This window comes from Myotis myotis, unplaced genomic scaffold (genome assembly GCF_014108235.1).
Source record: "Myotis myotis isolate mMyoMyo1 unplaced genomic scaffold, mMyoMyo1.p scaffold_m19_p_8, whole genome shotgun sequence".
Taxonomy (NCBI): Eukaryota; Metazoa; Chordata; class Mammalia; order Chiroptera; family Vespertilionidae; genus Myotis; species Myotis myotis.
The window spans coordinates 84,866,333-84,893,369 of record NW_023416390.1 but is presented as its reverse complement, the minus strand read 5'-3'; the positions used below and the strand labels follow the sequence as shown (position 1 = coordinate 84,893,369).

The 27,037-nt window shown below is 42.2% G+C and overlaps 1 protein-coding gene across 12 annotated transcripts in view; it reads left to right on the top strand.

The window, feature by feature from the left end:
- CUNH2orf76 (chromosome unknown C2orf76 homolog) overlaps positions 1–27,037 on the top strand; it is a 109,179-nt gene that overhangs the window by 10,974 nt on the left and 71,168 nt on the right. For 6 of the 12 annotated variants that reach the window (XM_036319124.1, XM_036319126.1, XM_036319125.1 and 3 more), the window contains exons 2-5: positions 15,534–15,645; positions 16,021–16,077; positions 17,071–17,261; positions 17,432–17,576. In XM_036319124.1, coding sequence (XP_036175017.1) covers positions 17,163–17,261; positions 17,432–17,576 — 244 coding nt within the window. In that variant the 5' untranslated portion in view covers positions 15,534–15,645; positions 16,021–16,077; positions 17,071–17,162. Of the gene's footprint in view, positions 1–15,533; positions 15,646–16,020; positions 16,082–17,070; positions 17,262–17,431; positions 17,577–27,037 lie in introns of all 12 variants that reach the window. The other 6 variants (XM_036319121.1, XM_036319129.1, XM_036319130.1 and 3 more) reach the window with 6 other exon arrangements.

The window sequence follows — 27,037 nt, the reverse complement described above, 5'->3', positions numbered from 1 at the left end:
TCTGGCATCCCCATAATGTGAATGTTTATACGCTTGAAGTTGTCCCAGAGGCTCCTTACACTATCTTCATATTTTTGGATTCTTTTTTGTTTTGCTCTTCTAATTGGTTGTTTTGCTTCCTCATATTCCAGATTGTTGATTTGATTCTTGGACTCCTCTACTGTACTGTTGAATCCCTGTAAAATATTCTTTATTTCAGTTAGTGTTGCTTAATTTCTGACTGGTCCTTTTTCATGTCTTTGACTTTCTCACTAAGATAACTTGAAAGTCTCATGAAGATCCTTGAGTAACCTTATAACCATGGTTTTGAACTCTGTATCCAGTAGTTTGCTTGCTTCCATTTCTTTCATTTGTGACATGTTTGTCTCCCCATTTTGGCTGCTTCCTTGTGTTTGTTAGGATGTATTAGCATGGTGGTCGGCAACTGGTGGTCCGTGGACCACTGTGGTCCGTGAGGTCCAAAAGGTTGGCAACTGCTGTGTTAGGAAGAGCTGCTATGTCTCCTGGAGTTGGTAAAGTGACCTTTGTAGTAGGTGTCCTGTAGGTTCCCAGTGACTCAGCCTTCCCAGTCACCTGAGCTGGCACTCCAAGTACATCCCTATATGGGCTGTGTATACAGTCTTGTAGTTGAGCTTTGATTGCTGCTGGTGTCACCAGGAGGAATGGAGGACCTCCAGGCTAATTGCCTGTGAGGACCAACTGTGGCTACAGTGGGAGAGCTGCTGTGCAGGAAACACCCCAATGGAGCAGGACATGCTTCAGTGGGGCTTTGGTGCTCACTGAGTCTGCCTATTGAGTGTGTTGTTTATGGATGTGTAGAGTTATAATCTGCTGTGGTCTGAAGCTGTCCACTAAATGCACTGTTTCGCGGGCTTTTCAGGAGGTGCAAAATCAGCTATTTGTATTGGGCTTGGAGAGGCCCAGGGGTTAAGCAAGGCAGGCTCATGCTAGTGCATGGTCTTGGGCCTTTTATTGATAGGTTTGGAGCACGCTGACCCAGCTGCAGCTTGTTTGAGATATTTTAGCAAAGTCTGAAGCCTGAGCAAGGAAAGCCATTCATATGCAAAAGCCACTGCAAACAGGTTGGGTGGGGCTGCAAGTTGGATGGGGTGGGGTCTCAGGGAATCACCAGGATGGAGAAAACATATATGGCTGCCAGTCAGCCCTTTGACCAGGGAGGTCCCAGCACAGGAACAATGATCCCTGCAAGCACCTCTCTCTGGGAGAAAGCTGCCCCCAAGTTGTGCCCTGATGCCAGACAATCTAGTTCCTCTTTGTATGTGTCTGGGTCCCACAGAGCCTTGTCCTGGTGCTGGAGCTCAGAGGAAGCAGGACTTTGTAAATTCAGTTCGTGCGCCAGCCCTTTAAGAGGAACAATTGGGTGTCCAGCAGCCTCCATGTCACTCAGCGCCAATCCCTGCTGGTTTTTACAGCCAATAGTTATGGGGACTTCTCTTCCCAACTCTGGAACCCTGGGCTGGGGGTCTGTGTGGGGCTGGGACTCCTTGCTCCTCATGGGCGGCCTCCACAGAGATGATCTCCCTCCGGATTAAAAAAGTGGCACACGTGGGTGTCGGACCAGCCTGTTCCGAGCCTTTGCCCCTCCTACCAGTCTCAGTGTGCTTTCTTCTTTACTTCTCTAGTTGTAGGGCTTCCTTTCAGCCAGCTTTCAGGTGGTTCTGAATGATGGTTCTGTATTTTAGTTGTAATTTTGATGTGGTTGAGGGAGGCGGTGAGCACAGGCATTTATCTACGCTGTTATCTTGGTTCTCCAATTTCTTTGTTGAGGACTTTAGCATCTGTGTTCATCAGGGATATTGGCCTATAATTTTCTTTATTTGTAGTGTATTTATCTGGTTTTGGAATTAGGATAATGCTGCCTCATAAAAAGAGCTTTGGAGTCTTCCCTCCTCTTAAATTTTTTGGAACAGTTTGAGAAGGATAGGTGTTAGTTTTCCTTTGAATATTTGATACAAATTCTCTTATGAAGCCATCAGGATTTCTGTTTGTTGAGAGTTTTTTTTTCAATTACTGCTTCAATTTCACCAGTTCTAATCTGTCTATTCAGATGCTCTGATTCTTCCTGATTCAGTTTTGGGAGATTGTATGTTTTTATGAATTTATTCATTTTGTCCAGATTATCCAATTTTGGGCATATAGTTTTTCATAATATTTTCTTACAATCCCTGTATTTCTGTGGAGTCAGTTGTTACTTCTCCTCTTTCATTTCTGGTTTTATTTATTTGGGTCCTCTCTTTCTCTTAATGAGTCCGGTTAAAGGTTTGTCAGTCTTGTTTATCTCTCAAAGACCCAGCTCATGGTTTCATTGATCTTTTTGTATTAGTTTTTTAGGCTCTATTTTGTTTATTTCTTCTCTGACTTTTATTTTTTCATTTCTTATACTCACGTTGGGCTTTGTTAGTTGTTCTTTTTTGTGTAAAGTTAGATTGCTTATTTGAATTTTTATTGTTTCTTGGGATAGGCTTGTAATGCTATGAATTTTCCTCTTAGGGCTCCTTTTGCTGTGTCCTATAGATTTTGGATTATTGTTTGCTCATTTTTATTTGTTTCATGGTATCTTTTGATTTCTTCCTTGATCTTATTGTTTACCCATTTGTTGTTTAACATCATGTTATTTAGTCTGCATGTCTTTGTGTGTTTTTCAATATTTTTTTTGTGTGTTTTTTTCTTGTGATTGGTTTCTATTTTTATACCAGTATGGTCAGAGAAGATGCTTGATATGATTTCATTCTTAAATTTATTGAGACTTGTTTTGTGTCCTAACATATCCTAGAAAATATTCCATTTGCACTTGAAAAGACTATATTCTGCTGCTTTGGGGTGAAATGCTCTGAAGATACCAATTAAATCCATCTGATCTAGTGTGTTATTTAAGGCCGCTCTTTCCTGGTTGATTTTCTGTATGCAAGATTTATCCAGTCATGTCAATAGGGTGGTAAAGTCCCCTACTATGACTGTATTACTGTTGATTTCTCCTTTTATGTCTATCAAGATTTACTTTATATATTTAGGTGCATAAATCTTTACAAGGGTTATATCCTCTTGATGGGTTGTTCTCTTTATCATTATGTAGTGTCCTTCATTGTCTCTTACTATAGCCTTTGCTTTAAAGTCTGTTTTGTTAGATATAAGTATTGCTACTCCAGCTTTTTTTTTTTATGTTTATTTGCATGAATATATTTTTTCATCCATTTTCTTTTAGTCTCTGTGCATCTTTCATTCTGAGGTGGATATCTTGTAACAGCATATATATGGGTCTTATTTTCTTATCCATTCAGCTACCCTATGTCTTTTGATTGGAGTATTTAAGCCATTTACATTTAGAGTAATTATTGATAGGTATGTTTTTATTGCTATTTTATTCTTTATAACTGTTTTTCTTTCTTTTGTTTTTTCAAGAGTACCCTTTAACTTTTTATTTTTATTTTTTTGTAATACTGGTTTGGTGGTAGCAAACAGCTTTTTCTTCTCTGGGAAGCTTTTTATTTTCCTTCAAATTTAAATGATAGCATCCCACCAAGACCCAGCTTTCATTTTCTTGTCTGTCTTTTCCCAATCCTTTCACCCCCCCACTCAGGATCACCTTTGGCCGTAACAAGTGGCGTCCGAACAGGCCTGAGTTGGGGGAATTTAAAAAGCGGTCAGGTGAAAGGAGGCGCCAAGGCGCGCGCAGAGAGTAAGCTTAAAAAGCAAAAGTACGAAGGCCAAAAAACAAAATAAGGTAGGGAGCCGAAGTGTGGTAACATTAGCTCGGTGTAAAACTTGGGAAATTCAGGATCCAGGAAGGGGATCACTAAAAATAAAGCTAAAAAGCAAAGTAAGGCTAAAAGCAAAAGTAAGGTAGGGAGCCGAGGTTTGGCAATAGCTCGGTGTAAAACATGGGGCAATGCTTAATTGAAGCATTTTTAAATTTCTTAAGGAGAGAATAAGTAAAAAATAGACAAGAAATAAGGTAGCAAAGCATAAAAAGTGGATCCCTAAAAACAAAAGAAAAAAAAAGCGGTAGAAATAAGCAGTAGAAAATAAGAAATCTCTTAGGTTTTGTTGAGCTAAAGATAGGTAAGGTAGAAATAAGCTGAAGAAATAGAGAAATAATTAGAAATAAGTGGTAGAAATAAGCTGTAGAAATAGAGAAATAAGCAGGGGTTGCAACCCAGGAAAGGTTTGGGCAAGGGCATCAGGCTTACCTATGGTTCTGTAAGCGGGGGTTGCAACCCAGGAAGGTTTGGGCAAGGGCAGCCAAAACTACCTATAGTTCATAGTTAGAGGTAGAGAAATAAGTAAAAACTAAGTGGTAGGAAATAAGCTGTAGAAATAGAGAAATAAGTAGAAATAAGCTGTAGAAATAGAGAAATAAGTAGAAATAAGTGGTAGAAATAAGCTGTAGAAAGTAAGCAGTAGAAAATAAGCTGTAGAAACAGAGAGTAGGAAATAAGTTGTAGGAATATAGAAATTAGTAGAAAATAAGCGGTAGCAGTAGAAAATAAGTAGAAATAAATTGTAGAAATGTAGAAACAAGCGGGGATTGCAACCCAGGAAAGGTTTGGGCAAGGGCAGCCAGGCCTACCTATAGTTCATAGTTAGAGGTAGAGAAATAAATAGAAAATAAGCGGTAGGAGAAATAAGCTGTAAAAAATAAGTGATAGGAAATAAGCTGTAGACATAGAGAAATAAGCGGTAGAGAAATAAGCGGTAGAAATAGAAAATAAGCAGTAAGAAGCAAGCGGTAGGAAGGAAGAAAATAAGAAGTACAGGAAGATATAAAATAAGGTAGAAATCTCCTAGGTTTTGTTTAAGCTACTGTAAAGCAGAAGATGGCTGTGGTTGATGTTTAAGGAAGTAATTTTATTTTAGACCTAGATTGTAAGCTCTTGGGGCAGTTGCATTGTTTTGGGGCTTTGGTTATCTTTGCTTGTGCGACCAGACCCTGGGACTTTGGGTCTGTGTGAGGCGCCAGACTCAGAGTTGAAGGTCTCCAGCTCTGCAAGCTGCTACCGCTGGGTGCTTGCGCACTTTTGTGGTGGGGTGGGGTCTCAGGGAGTCGTCAGGGTGAGGCCAGCAGAGTTTAGCAGATCTGAACAGACCAAGATTTGGCCATGTGAAGGGAAGGCTCTGCATTCGTTGGGGTGTGAGGAAAGAATTCCCCCTGTTCTAGAGCCAACTCAATCTGTCCCAGATTCTGCCAGGAGCTTGATCTCAACAGGGAGGGGCCATTGGAAGTCAAGAGAGGGGGAGGTGCCGGTGAGGTTTCTGGGAAGTTGCGGGGAGTGGCCCCTGTCCCAGAGCCACACAACTCAGATTGTCTCAGATTCTGCTCAAACCTTGGCAGGGTGGAGCCACCAAGAATCAAGAGATCTACTGTGAGGGGAGGCGCCAATCAGGATCAGGGGGAAGTGGGTCTGCCCATACCTCTGCACCCTAGCCCATGCAGGGGGGACCAACAGGGAGTCCATAGGGTGGGGCCATTGCTTTCCCCCAGGACGACGTCACACGGAGGGGCATGTTCCACCCAAGAAAGATGGTGTCTGTGCTGCAGTACAGGGACTCAGCACGGGGGGGGGGGGGGGGGGGGTGGGACTGGTGTGTGTGGGGGTGTCCAGGCAGTTTTCTCCTCAACTCTCTCCCCAGAGCCACGAACTCCAGTCTCTCCTCACATGACTCTAGCCTGCTCTGCCCTCCCTCTGCCAGAGCCAGGGTGAGTGGTGGGAAGATTTTGTGTGTTGGCCCTTTAAGAGGGTGCCTAGTTTCTAGTGGAGTTCCATCTCTCTAGTGGACAGAAACCCCACTGCTGTTCACAGTCAGATGTTTCATGGGTGCCTCTTCCAGGCTCTGGTGCTCTGGGCCTGGAGCCCGGCTTGGGCTTGAGAGCCCATGCTCATCAGGTGCCCCCCCCCCCCCCCCCCCCGCAAACCCCCACCCTCCCGCTGAGATATCCCTCAGGAACCTCAGCCGCTGCCCGCACTTCCTGCCAGTCTGGATGTGGCTTCTTCTGTAAAGCCTTGGTTATAAGACTTCTCTTCAGCTAGTCTCCAGTTGGTTGTTCAGGTTGGTTGCTCTATATTTTAGTTGTCTGCCTTTTTCTTTTAGTTTCTCTATTGACTTCCCACTAGGTTTGAGGCATCAATCCAGGGCAGGAGCATGTACTAGCCATCACACAGATTCTACCTGGGTCACACGGAGGAGGCCTGGAGCAATTCTGTCATCCATAACAACCCTGGCCAGTGAGCAACCACTAACCTGACTGCCTGCAGGGCAAGGTGGTATTACTGCTCCCTTTCATTAAAGATTTCTTACCACCTTTTATAATTGGGAGACTCATTTTAGGTAAGACTGCCCCTGGGCACATCTAAGATAATGATTTGGTTAACCCTCCTAGAGGCTTCCTTGAGTAACCAAGGGCAGTTTTGGAGAGATTGCCACCAAAGGTCTAGTAATTGATCATCTGAGAGCTTGCTTATGGTGTTCTTTGAAACACCTGCAGGTCTCAGATAGAAATAAGGGTATTTGGGGGGGGGGGGGGCAGGAGGTTTAATCAATACTGGCTTCCACAAGAGAATCACAGGCCTAGAGGTGTACTTGGTGTTCCTGGGAAGGAATTTCTTTACAGTCTGCAACTGGCCCTGCGTGAGCGGAGGGCACAGGTTATCAGGGGCCTTCGGTCAGCTGGTAGGCATCAGGGCCTTCACTTGAGTGCACATCATCGCATTTAGAACTTGTTTCTGGAGTTACTGCCTGAGGGCAGTCAGTCCGGTCTGTCTTGTTTGTGCTTCCAGCCGAGTGGTGTGTGCCCCACAGAATGTCTGTACAACGGCTGTGGGGCTGGGTAACACTACACGTGGAGTATCAACCGTTGTGTTGTATGAGAGGTACAGGAGCTGGGGTACATGTTCCTGATAGACTTGTTGGTAATGGTGACCATATTGTAGTCAGGCCATCTGCCAGAAGCTGCCAGACTCAGGAGTCAGTTAAATTAACGCTGCTTTCAGCAGTTTGGCGGAGCCTTGCTGCCGTGATCTGCGTCATGAGGACTGGCCCAGGCGCAGTTCTAAGAGACGGAGGTCATTAGTGGGTGGCCCTCCCCAACCCTCTCTCCTGGGTATAAGTTGTTGTCTCCTTACATGCGGAGGTTATGTCTTTCCTCCACCTCCAGAAAAACTCATGTGCCCCATTCCAGTAGCAATAATTTCACTTTTTATTGAACCCATTCCTAGTCTCTGAAGAGAATTCTTATAAAACTCACAGAGACCCATATGTCCTCCACTTTGGCCTACAGTGTACTCACGTGGCATTATCCTTGTGATCTAGGATCTTGTAACCAATAAGAGAATTCAGGGAGATGAGACTCCAAGATTCAAGGGTTGCCTCCAGGCAGAGGCTGCCTCCCTTTGCTAGAGGCTCCAGTTGGCAAAATCGTCAGAGACTGGTACCTCAAAGGGGTCGTTAAGGTTGTGGGGCCCAAATGCACCTCAGCTTGCTGGACAGCTCTCCATGCAGGCGATTGATTTTGGCACCACTAAGGTGCTGCTTTGTGGTGTAGCCAGTATACAGGACCAATTAGAGTGTCCAAGAGGGGACTGTGTTAATCAGGGTCAACTGGACACACACACACATACCACACAAACACACACAAATACCACATAAGTTGTCGGCTTACCCCATCGTGGGGTTGGCTAAGCAACCCTGAAGCCCAGAGGCAGGCAGATGGAAGGGCCGATGAGGAGCAGCTGGCCCCACAGACACCAGCTAAAGCCTGTGGTCCCCGGCAGTCATCAGGAGGGGGACCCAAAGGAAGGGGGAACAACTGAGGCCCCCACTGCAGTAAGGAGTCTGTGGGCTCAGGGAAGGCCTAAGTTCTCCCTGACTTCTAACTGATGAAGTCAGGTCCACCCAGGAAGAGCTCCCTTTTGAGTAATTTAAGATCAGCTGATTATGGGCTTTAATTACGACAGCAAAGTATGCAACAGTCTGCTTGGCCACACTGACAAGTCACAGAGCCACACTGCCTCCAATGCCAGAGTCTAGCACAACATGCCGGGCTGCCTCTGGTGATGGGTGGCTGAAGGGCCAGCTAGCTGTTCCTTGATGGCTAGAGGGACTGGGCTTTGTGAATTCACCTACACAATCCCAAGAAACTGTACTTGGCAAGTCGACCCCTGGATTCCGCTGGTGGAGGTGTGGTAACAGTACAGTCAGGGACCATTGAGACGGAGGTTTCTGGCTTGTCTGTGAGCAGGGATCTCATATATTGAAAACTGTATACATCAGAGGGTGGGGGCAATTCCATGAATCCTGACCCACCCACTGGACCTGGACCTCTTCCAGATGGGGGAGAATCAGTTGCCTCTGGCACGATGGACAGGGAAGTCTACATATAGAACACATCATTTATACATTCAGACGTAGAAACAACAATACTTTGAATGCGCCCGGAGGACCCCATCCACTCCATCTTGTTAGTTTCCCTTCTCCACTGTGAATCCAGTCCAAAACCCATTAGCTGCATCTGAGTACCCTCTCCCCACACTGACAAGGTAGGGTGGTGCCTTGGCTGCCTGTACCCACAGAACCATAAAAGTTTGAGTCCCTTTGCTGGGGTCCAACCCCAGCAGGTCCAGGGGTCCCCAAAGGTGTGGACGGAGTCGGCGAAGAAGGAATGACACAGAGACAGTGTTCATCAGCAGCCTAGCCAGGATCTCCAGCCAAGTTCTGTCTAGGTTCTCCAGCCAGGTTCTGTATTTTATTGTCTTGATACATCTGTATTTATACCAGTTGATTTTAATCCTGTCAATTTCTATTCCAAAGGTTAGGGCGTTTCTTATCTCCATTCCAGGGAGTAAAGATGTTTACAGTGTTCTTGTGAATTTCAAATCTGCTTCTTTCCTGTTGTTGCCATTCTCTGCTCTCTATTAAGCTTTGTTTAGGCAGCACTTGCTGCACCCCCCTCCCGCCCACCCCCAGCCCACATCCCTTAGCTACCTAGGAATGCAGGGTCAGTCTAAGGTCAAGCTTACAACCATAGCCTTTTGGCTATAATTGTGCTGGGAGGGCTTTGACTTCCAAACTGGGACTTGCATGTGGCTTTGCCAAAAGTCAGTCCGAGACTTGATCCTGTCCAAACACTGTAGTTGTTCTCCACAAGTTTGAATTCCATTCTCTTACAAAAAAGTCAAAAGCATCCTTTCTTAAAAAGTACTGGAAGCGCTCTGGCTGGTTGCTCAGTGTTTAGATCATCAGCCCACAGACCAAAGGGTCTGGGTTTGATTCCCGGTCAAAAGGCATGTCCCTGGGTTATAGGCCTGATCCTGGCCTGAGTGGAGGGTGTGCAAGAGGCAACCCACTGATGTGTCTCTCTCACACTGATGTTTCTCTCTCTCCCCCCTCCCTCTCTTCTACTCTCTCTAAAAATCAATTGAAAAAAAATATCCTTGGGGTTAACCCAAAAAAAAAGACTTTTTTTGACAGGTGAGAATTATAGTCAATCCTCTGTATTTGCAGTTTCTGTGTTTGTAAATTTGCTTACTCACTAAAATTGTAATCCCAAAGGCAATACTTAGGGCACTTTCCCGGTCCCTCCTGGACATGTGCAGAGCGGACATGTGCAGAGCGGTGGAGAATTTGCATCAAGGAAGTTCATGCTTCCAGCTGAGGTCAGACAAGGCGATTGCTGCCTCCTTCCAGCGCTCACACTGTAAACAAGTGTCCCGGCTGTGCTCTGCCCAGTGCCATGGTTTCACATTGTTGTGCCTTCTGCTGGCGATGTGGCTGTTTTAAAAGAGCCCCCAAGGTAATGCTGCAATGCTGACGTGCTGTCTAGTGTTTTTAAATGCACGAAGGCTGTGTGGGCCTCACAAGGAAAATGTATTAGATAAGCTTTGGTGAGACTTGACTTAAAATGCTACTGGCTTTGAGTTCTGTGTTTAACAATACGTGTTAAATAGGCGCCTTTATTCAGAAACACACATAAAATAAGGTGATGCACTGATCGGTGTTGACAGCGTTGTGAGAACCTAGGCCTTATGTCCTCAGGAGCAGAGGTCAGTCCTCATTAACTCAGGGGTGGGGACCACTTTTTATACACGGTCTCCACTGCGAATACCCAGAACCGGTGGTAGTACTTTTCTTTAGCTGATAGAGATCAACCGAAAGTCAGTAATCAAGTGTTTTGTGAGTCTGCATGCTCTGCGCTGTGCTCTCAGCTTTCTGCACTGCACGGTACCTATTTTTCACCTCTGATTTACAGCTGGCTCTTCGCCTGGGAACTTGCCCCAGGGGGAAGAACCAGCTTGGAATGGCAGCAGTTGGGCTGCTGGGGAACCTGGCATGCAGCTTGTCTTGGCTTTCCTGGAGTTTGCACCTTCTCTGTTGACCCATTGGAGCCTAGGCCATAAAATCCAGCTCCTACCGACCCAGGGAATTCTGGCCCAGGAGAGGGTGCTGGGCCGCGCCATTCTTGGCTCTGATGGTGCAGTGGCTACCTGTTAGGGACCTGGGAGCTCCAGATGAGGGGTTCCTACGTGGTTTGGTTTGCTTCTCTGGTTTTAATATGTCTTGGTTTTGTTTGCTTTGGTTTGGATATGACTTATCTTTCATCTTAAACCAGCTTGGTAAGGTACCAGCCAGAACAGGGTTTTTAGGCAGGGAGGTTTAAAGACCTTTGTAAGCCCTAGGCACTGTTCCTTTTCAAATCCCCACCCTAAATCATGTAAAATGTACCGATACTATATATTAAATCTAATATATATAATTATGAATAGAGTTGAATTGCTGTTGAAATGTTATATATTTAATTAAATGTTAATTAAAATTTTTCATATTCTGGAGCAATAAGGCACCCCCCACCCCATCTCAGACATTTCACGGCCCTGGAAAAAGCTCGTAGACCCTCTCATGCAGGACAGATATGTCAGTCAGTGTGTCCTTAGGAAAGGAGGAAATCAGGCTAGCTATCCTCAACCCTTCACGGCTCTTCAGTTCTCCAGACCTTGCCTCATGCCACACTCATTTTGGGGTACACAAAAGGAACCACACTGCGCTTTCCCTCAAGGAGCTCGAAAGGGTTCTGATCAGACGCGGGGGGGGGGGGGGGGAGGGCTGGGGGGTAGGCTCTAGCTGATCTGGGGGTGGGGTGAGGGGTGAGGAGGAGCTCCTGCAAAGGTGTCTTGGAGCAGATGGGCCAGGCTGTTTTGAAGGATGCCTGTGGTAAAGTGGAGAGGCCAGGGGCGGAGGGAGTTTGGAGAAAGGCTGGGGGTGGAACCATGTGGCAGAGGCCTGGAAGCCGCAGGCTGTCATGTCATCCCTCGGGAGTGATAGGAGAAAGGTGGCAAATACCATCAGAGAGGCAGGGAGGGGCTGCGCGTAGTGGCCTTTGTGGCATCTTAGACAAGGTGAGGCTTGTTCTGGGCACGTGACCTCCTTCTGGGGCCTCTGATGGCTGAGTACATTTTGGTTTCCCTCGATGAGTATCAGTTGTATAAAGGAGTTTCTAACCCTCTCTATTTTTTACAGTATTTGTTAAGTTCTGTATTATTTTCTTTTGTTCAGTTATCTCTTTTTAAAAGAAATGGAAATAACTTTCTGTTGATATAGAACACATTAAAAAAGTGCAAATATAGGCATACCGGGAAATAGCTTAATTTTAGCCATTCTGATAGGTATGAAAATAATGATTTAAATTTTATCATTCTTTCAGTGCTTTTTAACTGCAATTCTTCTATAAAGGACTTTTCTTCATCAACTACTGGGTAACCTTGAAATATAGTCTGTATAAGGAAGGCATAGAACATTCGATTATTTTCTCATTTCAGTGCACCCCTCCCATTTTGGAAAGCCATTTTCAGTAAAACAGATAAGTGCCCTGTTAGGTTCCAGAGCAACAAATTGAGTTTTGTTGTATTAATACTCACCCAAGGATATTTTCCCATTGATTTTTAGAGAGAGTGGAAGAGAGAGGGGGAGACAGACAGAAATGTCAATGTGAGAGAGACATATTGGTTGGTTGCCTCCCGCATGCTCCCAAACCAGCCACAGCTGAACTAAATTTTTTAATCTTATACCTATTTTTGAGTTTTCCGTTATGTTTCACTGATTTGTCAGCCTAGTTCTGTTTCAGTAGCACAGCTTAAATTACTATACCTTAATTATCCTTTACAGTTTTTGTTACTTGATTTTGTAGATGTGTGAAAATCACACAAGCTTTCTTATGTATTACTATTATGTTTAACTATTACTTTACAGGGTATACTGATAACTGGTGCTGCTGGTCTCTTTTTTCTTTTATGACTTTGCTCACTAAGTTCACAAATGTATTCTTCCTTGTAAAAGAAGATTAAGATATATAAATTGCCAGTTACAAAAGCAGTCATAGGGATGGAAAATACAGCATAGGGAATACAGTCAATAATATTATAATAACTATGTATGGTGCCAGACTTATTGGGAGATAACTTCATAAATTACATAAATGTCTAACCACTATGCTGTACACTTGAAACTAATATAATATTGAATGTGAACTATAATTGAAAATAATTGTTAAGTAAAAAATAAAATAAATGTATTCTTCCAGATGGATTTTAGAAATATTTGTGTTAAGTTCCCCAAACCACTCTTGTATATTTTGAGTGGGGTATTTTCAATTTATAGAGAATTTATTTCTTACAATTTTGAGACTTCGTAGTTAGGAACATGGTCTGTTGTTTCATTTATTTAAATCTTTTTTATGTGCTTGACTCTTTTTTATTAACTTATCTCTAAGTTTATTGTTTTTGGTTTCTCTGTCCCTTCATTCAAAGAATTGTTTTTAAACTTCTTTAGAATCACTTTTTTTTTTTTTTTATGTAAGGCAAACTTACAGGAAAATGTCATTTTATAATCTGTAATATTAGCTTTATAAGCTATCTATTTAGTACGTCTGCCTCCCTCAGCTCACCAGCAGCATTTCCTATAGTCCTTAAGGCAAAATAGATAATACTTTCTTTCCTTCTGATAATATCATTGTTTAGTTACTGAGTATATATAACAACAGATTTTTTATGAAGATGACAGTACAGTGTTGACCAAAATTAGCTATTAACACAAATGAGGAGTTTTAATTGAAAGCCTCAACTATTTAAGTACAACATTTGGGCAGCTTTATATTAAGTGGAAAAAAAACCACACCTTACAATTATAAAACAGTTTCATAAGGCATGCGTATGCCAGCCTATCTGGTTTCTTCTGTTAGATCATTTACATGATTTGTTTCATTGTACCTGGGAATCTAGTATCTTATCTGCTGCCTATAAGAGGTGTCTTTATACCCAAACCTATCTACACTAATAAAAGACAAAGATGCTAATTGACCGTACCTTTGCTATGCCCATCAGCCAATCAGAAGAGTATGCAAATTAACCCAACAAAGATGGCCGTTAAACTTGTGACCCAGGGCGGTGGGGCAGGACAGCGAGATCCGCTGCCCGCCCCACCGCCATCCGGGCCTGCCATCTATGACCCAGTGCGGGATCTGGGCCTGCCATCTGCCACCTGGGGAGCAGGCCTAAGTCAGCAGGTGGTTATCTCCCAAGGGGTCCCAGACTGTGAGAGGGCACAGGTCAGGCTGAGGGGACCCCCCTCCCCCCACCAGTGCACAAATTTTTGTGCACCGGGCCTCTAGTTTTATCATAAGTAGAATAACAATAAGAGCAGCTAGTTTTTATTGAGATCCCACTATGTGTGATCCGAGTGTGTGTTGAGGCTAAGAGGTAGACTGTATATTTAAGCTGCATCTGTCTAGCTCTAACCTTGTTGGGGACTGGGACTGTGTTCTAGGCCTTCCCACTTTGTGTGGGCATGTTTTGGAGGACATCTTTATTGTTAGAGGGAGCAGGTAGGTGAGAGGGGGAAGAAGTCATAATTCTTAAAAACCTGTTAACACCACTTCTGAAATACAGAAGTCTTTTATAATATCCCTCTCTCAAGAGGTATTCTTTATTAAATATCTCAGTCTATTTTAAATTATAACTTTGTAGATGTTAGCCGAACTGCTATTATGTGGTAGATTCTAGGATCAGAATTTTGGGGAGCATTGTAAATTAGATTTAAAACAAATAGCATAGCCTGGCTGGCATAGCTCAGTGGTTGAGCATTGACCTATGAACCAGAAGGTCACGGTTCAATTCCCAGTCAGGGCACATGCCCGGGTCGCGGGTTTGATCCCCAGTGTGGGCATGCAGGAGGAAGCTGATCAATGATTCTCTCTCATCATTGATGTTTCTGTCTCCCTCTCTGAAATCAATAAAATTATATATGTATAAAATAAAACAGATAGTATAGTAGCTAGTATTGGGATTATCAAAAGATTTGTTAATTTAAACTCATTAAAGATTATAAAGTGAAACCTTATTTTAGAGTGAAAATATTATTTCTAGTCCCTTAGGAACCATTCATTTAATTATAAATAGTACACTATTTATAATTACAATTTATTTTATGTATTAAAACTGCTTGAATTTTGATTTCTATATATAATATGCTATACATTCTCTCAAACCTAATAAAATATTTGTATAAGCATTCTATGATTCAGAGAGACTTTGTAGGCCAAATTAGTGTGGCTTGTTGCTGTCTATTGTGAAACATTCCAGATATGCTAAAAGGCATAAAGTATAACATACTATCCATATACCTAAGTTCCGCTCAGGACATAAATGGCTAGCAACATAATCAAAGTGCTTGTGTTCTAATTATATAACCCTTCCTCTACCTCAGGGATGACAACTACCGTATTTTTCTGTGTATAAGACACCCCCATGTATAAGGTGCCCCCCACTTTTCCAACCCAAAATTAAGAAGTCAATATTTTAAACATAAAACAGAACACATTTTTATTTAGTAATTACTGCAGATAATGTTCACATACCAGTACTATATTATGCAGCATATCACTTTATTCAGCCTCTGTTGTATCACTGCTCTCTTCTTCATCACTATTAGTTCCAGACATATCAAGTTCTTCAACTTCTATTGTATCACTGCTGTCTTCTGAGTCACTGTCCATATATGTGAGATCATCCTCATAAACTGGTGGCATTTTCTGAGCTAACTTTGTTCGTGTTCTCATGGCCAACCCTTCTCTCCTCATGAAACTGAAGCACCATTTTGCCTTTCCTATAAAATCAACAATGTTCATTTCACTCACAAACATTCTTGCCTGACATTGAATAAGCTTGGTTGACATACATAAGCCACTCTGGTGCTGCTCCGTAATCCAAGTCTGAAGCCTTTGCTCCGAATTTGCCCATTTTGCTGGTTTTCCTCTTAAGGCCTTCTTCTCTTTTGGCATCTTAGGAGTTGTTCTTCCTGTTTTCTCCACTGTCTGATCACACACTCACTGGAAGGAGTTCCAGATTGTCTCTCTGCAGCTCTATTTCCACGCTCTTTTGCATAGCTGATTACATTCAGTTTGAATTTTGCAGAGTAAGACAGTTGCTTACCGGTATTTATCTTTCTATTTTTTGACATCTTTGTGGGCTCAGAACGTTCCAGTCCCTGTTGCATCTGTGCACGCTCCACCTCCACCTCCAATTACGGCATCACCTGACGTCAGTACCAATAAAGCTCGTGATTGGAGGAAGCCTGTTTGACAAGGTATGGGCAGCTATGCACCCGCGCGGCTCCCTCCTCTGCTGACTTCGTGTATAAGACACCCCTCGATTTTCAGTCTAAGGATTTTAGAAAAAAATAGCATGTTATACACGGAAAAATACAGTAATCACCTCCTTTTCCACATAACAACAGCTATATTTTTTAACTTTGTTTAAATGGTAGTATACTCTCTGACTACCGTTTTTTCATTCACCATAATATTTTTGAGATTCGCCTATGTTGAGGTATATAGTTCTAGTCCATTCATTTTTATTGCCTGTACTCTCCATGATTTACTTATCTGTTCTTCTCTTGATGGACATTTGTTTCCAGTTTTTATAATTAACAAATAATGTTACTATGAATGTTCTTTTACAGTTCTCCTTGTGCACATAGGTGGGGTACTGCCTGCAAATGAATTCGCTAGATTGAAAGGTATGTGTATCTTCAGCTGTACTAAGTATTGCCAACCATTTCCTAAACTAGTAACCACTTGTGCTTCTTCACTGATTAAATTGTCATTGTTCTGCACCCTTGCCAACACTAGGCATTGCCAGACTTTATGTCAATTTGATGAGTGATATATCACAGTTATTTTTTTAAATTTATTTTTTTTAACATACTTTATTGATTTTTCACAGAGAGGAAGGGAGAGGGATAGAGAGTTAGAAACATCGATGAGAGAGGAACATCAATGAGAGAGGAACATCGATCAGCTGCCTCCTGCACACCTCCCACTAGGGATGTGCCCGCAACCAAGGTACATGCCCTTGACCAGAATCGAACCTGGGACCTTTCAGTCCGCAGGCTGACGCTCTATCCACTGAGTCAAACCAGTTAGGGCCACATTGTTATTTTTAATTCCCCTGATTACTAGTGAGATTGGACATCGTTTCTTAGGTTCTACAGGTATTTTTTCTTAGCACTTGTATATTATGGCTAAGTTGTATATAAAGTTGAAAGTAGCATGAAGTGGTTACTACTAATTAGAAATGCACTGTAATTATATCATTAAATCATTGGCAATTTTGCAGATTTTTTTGGAGGAAATAATTCTGGTGATTTTCTGGTAGTATATTTGAGAGAGCCTGGACTTTGGAATTAAATTGGTGCTTGAATCCTGGCTTTTTTTTTTTTTTTAACTTTATGACTTTGGGCAATTTGTACAATCTGTCTGAGTCTGTTTTCTCATCCTTAAAATGAGTGTAATAATTTATGACTTGGTGATAGAATAAATGCAATAACATTAGCACCTGGCACACGGCCCTAGTACATGGTTTTAAGATGAAATAAACACATTAAACAATGATATGAGAGGTCATTGATACTGTGGCATATAATTAAATCAACACTGAAATCTGGCAGCATTTGTGAGATTAAGATATGGTCTGCTGATAGTTGAACTGTTATAAACATACTTCATCTCAGGGCCAAGTGAGGAGACCCCCGGCATAGCAAATCCAAGGCAGCTGTGTGTATGCCAGGTATCCGTCTTTGGCAACCCCTGCTTGTCCTCATACATGAACCTGAGTCTCCCCCGCCCCCCATGTCACTTGTGTTCATCTTCTGTGCCATCAGTTTTCTGCCAGACTTTCAGCGACTGTGACGAGGCTGTTCAGGTGGGAGTAACCTTGGGACTCGCGTGGGTGCCCGAGAGGCAGCGTTGGTGCGGGGGCTGTGCCAGACAGTATGGGAGGGATGGTCTGGGTGCCAGAGAGCTGATGGCAGAAATGCAGGCCATAACTTTGAGTTGGTGTTATTTAGACTGTTCTTGTGTCTCTTCCCACAGGAGTTTTTTCACATGGCTTCCAAAGAAGTGACCATCACAGTTCGCCTTATTCGATCCTTTGAGCATCGGAACTTCAAACCTGTGGTATATCATGGAGTTAATTTCGACCAGACTGTAAAGGAATTTATAGTATTTCTGAAGCAAGGTATGAGACACCGTAGTCATTTTGTTTTATTAGTATTTTGAAAGAAAATAGTTGACTATTACACTGCTAATAATCTTTTAAAAAATACTTTGAAAGGTATTAATGTAGGTGAGAAGCCAGATGCTGGCCAGGCATATGTGGTCTCTCTCTCTCTCTCTCTCTCTTAAAATTAAAAACATTTAAGGTCCAGGTTTGCTTGTGATGGGCTTCTGTATTTGAGGGTTGATTAGTAAGGGAGTATGTGAAGCTAATTTAGGATGAAAAAACACATTAAACAATAGTATGAGAGGTTGTTGTTACTATGAGCTGAGTACACAGAAGGCCTCCTGGGGAGCTGGTGGAAGGTGGCAGGCCTGATTCCACAGCCAGGAGGTGGTGAGAGCTGTGGGTCTTGCGATCACGGAAGTGACCAGACTAGCTGGTGCTAGTTTACCATTGCACACTCCAAAACAGCGGACATGAAGTTAGTCTCCATTTTGATAGGCCCTTGATGGGTTTCTAACTTCTGTTTTTAATTGTTGAAGTTTTCCAGTCATCAATATTTGATTAAATGTTTAGAATAAGCTTTAATTATTTTAACTGAAGTGATTTATACATGGTATAATTTACAGATTTTAGCATGCTGGTCCATGAGTTTTGACAGAGGTATCACTTTATATCCAACTTTTTTTTTTTTTTTTTTTTTTTACTTTGGCATAATTTCAGGCATAGCAATGTTGTAAAAAGAGGACAAAGAATTTCTGGATGCTCTTTACACAGATTTCCAAATATTTCCAAATATTTCCATATTGTTACATTTGTTTTCTTCCAGCCCTTTTCTTCTTCCCCCTTTTATCTCTTACTCTCCTTACTGCCCCTCCCAGATTTTTCTTTCTGAATCACTTAGAAGTATGTGGCTGACATGATTCCCCTTTATCTCTAAATATATCAGTGTGTACTAATATTTCCTAAAAACAAGGAATTCTCTTGCATAATGACAGTACAGTGATGAAAATCAGGAACTGATTTGAAAAAATGCTATTACATAATTGACAGATCTTACTGAGATTTTAATTTTTCCAACAAGGTCTTTCTGTAACAAAAGAAAATTCAAAATCATGTTACATTCAATACCATTAACCTGAAATTAATTTCTTTAATCTGGAGTCTTTTATTGTATTTTATCACATTGGCAAGTTTGAATAGTACAAGCCAGTTATTGTATAGAATGTCCCTCAGTTGGGTTTTTCTGATATTTTCTCATGATTAGATTTAGGTTATGCCTTTTGGCAAAGAACTTATAGAAGTGATGCCGACATCACCAGGAGGCTCTGCTGTCCATGAGCCCCATTACTGGCAACAGTAACTTTGATTGGCTCAGGTGGTGCCTGCCAGTTTCTGCTCTGCAAATTTTAATTGTAATTAAAAAGTAAGTTATGGAGGTATATTCTGAGACCATGTATGTGAACGTCTTGTTACTTCTCAAAATTTCATCCACTAGTTTAGCATTCTTTGATGATTCCTGCCTGAATCAATTATTATTATGATGATTGGTAATAATGATTTCTTATTCCATCATTCCTGATACCTGTAATAGTTGTTTTTGTACAGTAAGGAAGAGCTTCCTGCCCCACTCCACAGCCTCCACAGCATTTGCTTAATCATTTGTTTATATAATTGTGGAATAATGGATTCTTACTTTATTGAAGGGATTATCATCTTTTACTATCGTTTTTTATTTTGATGCTCTAATTATTCCCGTTTTGGTCTATGGTAGCTCCTTAAATATGGCTCCCTGTCCTTTTAACATGACCCCAGCATTCTTTGAGCACTTTCTTACTTTTTGGTAGAGTAAGATCTTCCAGACTTGTCTTATTCTTTCCCTGCCCCAGCCCTAGGATCAGCCATGTCTCTGAGGAGCTCTGATCCCATTACAGAGAATGGTATTGGGAAACCAAGATCTTTTTTTTTTTTTTTTTTTTAATATATTTTATTGATTTTTTTACAGAGAGGAAAGGAGAGAGATAGAGAGCTAGAAACATCGATGAGAGAGAAACATTGATCAGCTGCCTCCTGCATACTCCCTACTGGGTATGTGCCTGCAACCAAGGTACATGCCCTTGACTGGAATCGAACCTGGGACCCTTGAGTCTGCAGGCTGATGCTCTATCCAGTAAGCCAAACTGGTTAGGGCGGGAAACCAAGATTTTGATTTATACATATATGTGCAATTTAAGTGTGTATAGCTGTCTTTTTTAAATGTTGTCAATTCTTGACATTTTACTTATTGACTTTGTAAATTTTCTAAACTCTTTTTCCTCACTTAAAAAATGTTTTTATTTCAGAGAGAGGAAGGGAAAGGGAGAGAGATAGAATTATCACTGATGAAAGACAATCATTGATCAGCTGCCTCCTGCTCACCTCCTACTTGGGGATCAAGCCCACAACCCAAGCATGTGCCCTGACTTGGAATCATACTGTGACCTCTTGGTTCATGGGTTGATGCTTAACCACTGAGCAACATTAGCTGGGCCTCCCTTAATTTTTTTTCCTGTCTAATTTTGAGTAGTTTTATGATCATTATTACCTGAGTAAGGAGTAGGTGAGTTATGTAGACCCGTAGAGAAGACGGACTAGTCAACTTGGTGGTAATGATAAAATATTTCATAAGAACATAATTATTCCTTAAAGTAACTCTAGGCTTATTAGAGTATTATAGATATGTTTATTGCTGTGTTCTTGTTAGAGGGAGATTGAGAGTTGGTACTAAGATACTGATAACTATCGAGTGTCCGCTTTCGAAAGGATATCACCAAAAGCATGTTCATGAAATAGAAACAAATCCTACATTTTTATTTTAGTATCTGTGTGTTATGGGTTACAGTGTCTCAGTGTTGATACAGTGAGTGCTATGAGGCCCTTGGTACAGGACAGAATAGGTTGTTCTTGAAGTCCTCAAGCATAAAGTGTAAGCTTCAAGCTGTTACAGTGGCGGGAAGATGTGTTCTTCCCAGGGTCACTGTGTTCTGTCCTTCACAGGACCTAACGCCTACCCATTAGAGCAGCGGGCGGATCACAGCTAGAGGCTCAGCTGTGCCCACTCACGTCTTTCACCCGTGTTAGCAATGATTTAACCCTGGCATGTGGGAAGTGTGTTCCACTGACTAAGGTAGTGGTTCTCAACCTTCCTAATGCCACGACCCTTTAATACAGTTCCTCGTGTTGTGGTGACCCCCAACCATAAAATTATTTTTGTTGCTACTTCATAACTGTAATTTTGCTACTGTTATGAATCGTCATGTAAATATCTGATATGCAGGATGTATTTCCATTGTTACAAATTGAACATAATTAAAGCATAGTGATTAATCACAAAAACAGTATGTAATTATATATGTGTTTTCCGATGGTCTTAGGTGACCCCTGTGAAAGGGTTGTTCGACCCCTTCAGGGTTCGCAATCCACAGGTTGGTGACCCACAGGTTGAGAACCGCTGCTCTAAGGGGAACTTTTGGGGTACAGACGTTTTTGAGTTCTGGGGTGTGTGCCCAGGCCTACCTTGTCATTTGATTGGGGTGCTGTACCATTTGAAAGGTTGCTGTACCACATATTTACCTTTTATGAATTGTGTGCATACAAAGACCAAGGAGTTTCATACTGAGGAGTTTTTGAAGTAATTGTGAAATTAGTATGTATTAGGTACTGTGCTAAGAACTAGGTTACCCCATTTATCCTCACACATCCCTCTGCATTAGGGAGTTATTCCCCATTTACGGGTGAAGAAACTAAGGAATGGAGCGATTAGGAAACTTGCCTGAGCCCTCGCTTGTTTGGCTCAGTGGCTAGAGCTTTGGCCTGCAGACTGAAGGGTCCCGGGTTCGATTCCAGTCAAGGGCACATGCCTGGGTTGTGGGCTCGATCCCCAGTAGGGACCATGTAGGAGGCAGCCGGTCAATGATTCTCTCTCATCATTGATGTTTCTATTCTCTCTCCCTCTCCCTTCCTCTCTGAAATCAATAAAAATATGTGAAAAAAACACACACCACTTGCCTAAGATACATGACTGTCCAAAGGCAAAGCTGCAGTTCACCCCAGCAGTTTAGCCACACAGCCTGTACTCTGAAACACTGCACCCTTGTTCTTCTCCACGGCCTCCCTTGCTTCAGTAGGATCATTAAGACAAGTGGATTCACAAGTGCTCTAGTGTCTCTCATCTGAGAGCTGGAAGGATGGTTTGACATTGTGGCATAGTGAATTTCCCCACAGACACAATGTTCTCTGTGATGAATGATCTTTTGGGGGTTATTTTAGATTCCTTCTTGCCTTTCTGAATATTATTTTTATTTTTAAAGTCTTTATCATTGAGAGTATTAGAGATGTCTAACCCCTTTTTCCCACCCCCTTGCCCTCCTCCACCCAGATCCTGCCCCACCCCAGGCCTTCACCATCCTATTGTTTGTGTCCATGGGTAATGCATATATGCATATGTTTTTTGGTTAATCTCTTCCCACCCACCCTCTTCCCCCTTCAGTCTGAGATTCGTCAGTCTGTTCCATGTTTCCATGCCTCTGGTTCTATTTTATTCATCAGTTTATTTTGTTCATTACATTCCTTGTTCATATATTTTGATTTTTATATTCAATTATTGATATGTATTGCCATTTTATTGTTCATATTTTTAATCAGTTTTTCTTCTTCATCTTCGTCTTCGTCTTCGTCTTCGTCTTTGTCTTCTCCTTTCTCCCTTAAACATTTCATGTAATACTGGTTTGGTGGTGATGAACTCCTTTAGCTTTTTCTTGTCTGTGAAGCGCTTTATCTGATCGTCAATTCTAAATGATAGCTTTGCTATCATTGTAGTTCCTTGCTTTTCATAACTTTGAATATTTCTTGCTACTCCCTTCTGGCTGCAAAGTTTCTGTTGGGAAATCAGCTGACAGACTTAAGGGAGCTCTCATGTAGTTAACTGACTCCTTTTCTCTTGCTGCATTTAAGATTCTCTCTTTGTCTTTAACCTTTGACATTTTAATTATGATGTGTCTGGGTGTGGGCCTCTATGGGCTCATCTTGTTTAGGACTCTCTGTGCTTCTTGAACTTGTCAGTCTATTTCTTTCACCAGGGAGGGGAGTTTTCTGTCATTATTTCTTCAAGTAGGTTTTCAATTTCTTGCTCCCTCTCTTCTTCCTGCACCCCCATGGCGTGAATATTGGTATGCTTGAAGTATTTGTCTTTCTCTTTCTGACTTAATTTCCCCTAGCAGTATACCTTTAATGTCTATCCATGTTGGTTTTTTTAAAAATGTATTTTATTGTTTTTTTACAGAGAGGAAGGGAGAGGGATAGAGAGTTAGAAACATCGATGAGAGAGAAATATCGATCAGCTACCTCCTGCACACCTCCTACTGGGGGTGTGCCCGCAACCAAGGTATATGCCCTTGACCGGAATTGAACCCGGGACCCTTCAGTCCGCAGGCCAACCCTCTATCCACTGAGCCAAACCGGTTAGGGCTATCCATGTTGTTTTCAATGGAAATATTTTATACTTTTTATGGCTGAGTAATATTCCATTGTATATCTGTACACATCTTTATCCATTCATCCATTGATGGACACTTATGTTATTTCTGTATCTTGGCTATTGTAAATAATGCTGCAATGAATAAGGGATACGTACATCTTTTTGAATTAGTGTTTTTGTATTTGAATAAATACACAGAAGTGGAATAGCTGGATCACATGGTAGTTTTATATTCTTAACTTTTTGAAGAATCTTTATACTGTTTTCCATAGTGGCTGCACTAATTTACAATCCCACCGGCAGTGCACAAGGGTTTTCTTTTCTCCACATCCTCTCCAACACTGTTACTTCTTGCCTTTTTGATAATAGCTATTCTAACAAGTGTGAGGTCATATCTCATTATGGTTTGGTTTGCATTTCTCTAATAATTAGTGATGTGGAACATCTTTTCATGTGCCTCTTGGTCATCTGTATGTCTTCTTTGAAAAAATACTTATTTAGCTCCTCAGCTCACTTTTTATTTTTTAAATGTTTTTATTGATTTTTTTTAGAGTAAGAGGAAGGGAGAGGGGAAGAGAGAGAGAGAGAAACATCAATTGCTGCCTCCTGCACACCTATACCGGGGATCGAGTGTACAACCCAGGCATGTGCCCTGACTGTGAATCCATCCTCTGGGTGCATGAAACAGCACTCAGCCAACTGAGCCACATCAGCCAGGGCTCTGCTTGCTTGCTTGTTTCTTTGTTTATCGTCACTGGAGGATATTTTTTCCATTGATTTTCAGAGAGAGTGGAAAAGAGGGGGAAGGGAGAGAAAGAGAGAAACAGCGATGTGGAGACACATCAATTGGTTGATGCTCAGAATGGGGCCAGGGATCGAACCTGCAACCCAGGTACGTGCCTGTGACCAGAATTGAACCCATCCCCCTTTGGTGCACAGACTAATGTTCTAACCATAGATCAACACTAGTCAAGGGTCTGCCCGCTTTTTAAATTGGGTTATTTGCTTCCTTTTGTTGTTGAGTTGTCTGAGTTCTTTATATATTTTGGATTTTTAGTCCTCTATTACATACTAGAGGCCCGGTGCACGGATTCATGCACTGGTTGGGTCCCTCAGCCTGACCTGTGCCCTCTCGCAATCCGGGACCCCTCAGTGGATATAGTAGTGCATGAAGTGGCAGGCAGCCGGGGAGGAGCCTGGGCCTGCCGCTATGCTGCTCCTGCTCATCCCGGTCCCCCTGCACCTGCCGCTGCTGCCACTAAGTAGTGCTGCCATGGAGGCAGGACAGGTTTGCACTGCGCAGCTGCACTCGCCAGCTGTGAGCCTGGTGTCTGGCGCCCATTGGTCAGCTGAACGGCACTGCCGCTGTAGGAGCCACTGACCACCAGGGGGGCAGCTCCTGCGTTGAGCGTCTGTCCCCTGGTGGCCAGTGTGCATCATAGTGACCAGTTGACCGGCCATTTGGCCGTTTGGTCACTTAGGCTTTTATATATATAGACTAGAGGCCCAGTGCACAAAATTCATGCACGGGGGAGGGGGGGTCCCTTCAGCCCAGCCTGCACCCTCTGCAATCTGGGACCTCTCGTGGGATATCCCACAGCTGGATTAGGCCTGATCCTAGGACATCCCTCTCACAATCTGGGACTGCTGGTCCTACCTGCTCACCTGCCTGCCTGATCACCCCTAACTGTCCTCCTTCCAGCCTGATCACCCTTAACCACCTCTGCCTGCTGGTCTGATTGCCCCTAACTGCCCCCCACTGCCAGCCTGGTCACCTCCAACTGCCCCCCCTGCCAGCCTGGTCTCCCCCAACTGCCCCCCCACTGGCCTGGTCACCCCTTACTGCCCCCCCCACCAGCCTGGTTGCCCCCCGCCAGCCTGGTTGCCCCCAACTGCCCCCCCCCTGCTGGCCTGGTCGCCCCATGCAGCCTGCTGTTCAATCATTTGGTTGTTCCTCACTACCCCCCCCCACCCCCGCCAGCCTGTCACCCTACACAGCCTGCTGTTCGGTCATCCCTCCGTTTTTTTCGGTCATGACAGCCCCTGGCTTTTTATATATTAGGGTAGATTTGCGAATAAGTAAGTTGCCTTTTCATTTTGATGATGGGTTTTATTGCTCTGGAGAAGCCTTTTAGTTTTATGTAGTCCCATTTGTTTATTTCTGCTTTTGTTTTGCTTGCTTTTGGAGTCAGATCCACAAACACATCACTAAGACTGATGTCAGGGAGCTTTCTGCATATGTTTTCTTTGAGGAATTTTAGGTTTTAACTCTTACATTCAAATCTTTAATCCATTTTGAGTTAAGTTTTGTGTATGATTTAGGATAGTGGTCTACTTTCAATAGTGGCCTTCCTGCCCTCCCTTCCTTCCTTCCTCTCTCCCTCCCTCCCTCCCTCCCTCCCTCCTCCCTCCCTCCCTCCCTTCCTCTCTTTCTTCCTTCCTTCCTTCATTCCTTCCTTCCGCATATGACTGTCAGTTTTCCCAGCACCATTTATTAAAGAGACTTTCCTTTCTCCATTGTATGTTCTTGGCTTCTTTGTCATTTTTTAATTGTCCATATATGTGTGGGTTTATTTCCAGGCTCTCAATTCTGTTTCAATTTTTGTGTGTCTGTTTTTGTTTTAATATCATACTGTTTTGATTATTATAACTTTGTAGTATAATTTGAAATTAGAAGTGTGATACTACCAAATTTATTCTCAAGATTGCTTTAGCTATTTTGGATCTTTTGTGGTTCTCTACAAATTCTAGAATTATTTGCTCAAGTTCTATGAAATAGGCCATTCAAAGTTTGATAGGATTGCATTGACTGTAGATTTCTTTGGATAGTGTGGACATTTTAACAATATTAATTCTTTTAATTCATGAGCATGGAATATTTTTTCATTTATTAGTGTCTTCAATTTCTTTCATCAGAATTTCATAGTTTTCAGTGTATAGATTTTTTTTACCTCCTTTGTTAAATTTATTTCTAGGTATTTTATTCTTTTTGATGTAATTGTGAGTGGGTTTGTTTTCTTAATTTTTCGTTCCAAGAGTTTGTTATTTGTGTATAGAAACACCACAGATTTATGTATTCTGAAACTTTACTGAATTTGTTTATTAGTTTTAACAGTTTTTTGGTGAAGTCTTTAGGGTTTTCTAAAAATAGTTTTGCTTATTTCTTACTGATCTGGATGTCTTTTATTTTTTAAAAAAATATTTTTATTGATTGATTTTTAGAGAGAGAAGAAGGGAGAGGGAGAGAAACATCTCTGTGAGAGTGTAACATTGATTGGTTGCCTCCTGCTTGTCCCCTACCGGGAATCGAACCTGCAACCTGGGCATGTGCCCTGACCAGGAATCAAAATGGCAACCTTTTGGTGCATGGACTGATCCAAATAACTAAGCTAAACCAGCCACAGCACTTTTTATTTCTTTTACTTGCCTAATTGCTATGTCTAGGACTTCCTATACTGTGTTGAACAAAAGTGGTGAGAATTGGCATCCTTGTTTTGTTTTTGATTTTAGAGAAAAAGCTTTCAGCTTTTTACTGTTGTGTATGATGTTAGCTGTGGTTTTTGTCATTTGTGACCCTTATTATGTTGAGATTTGTTCCCTCCGTGCCTACTTTGTTGAGAGTTTTTATTTTAAATGGATGTTGAATTTTATCAAATGCTTTTTCTGCCTCTATTGATATGATGTGATTTTTTTATCCTTCATTTTGTTAATGGGATGTATCATGTTGATTGATTTACAAATGTTTAACTGTCCTTGCATTTCTGAAATAAACCCCACTTGATCATGGTTGTATGATCCTTTTAATATATTGGTAAATTTGTTTTGCTAATGTTTTCTTTTCGGTTCTCTCAGCCGACAGAGAAAAGAAATATATCAACCTTTCAACCCGTGTGTCTAGACGTACCTATACGTATTTTCATGTTACCCCTTGTATCTATATGTTAAGCATGAGCTCTTACTGATG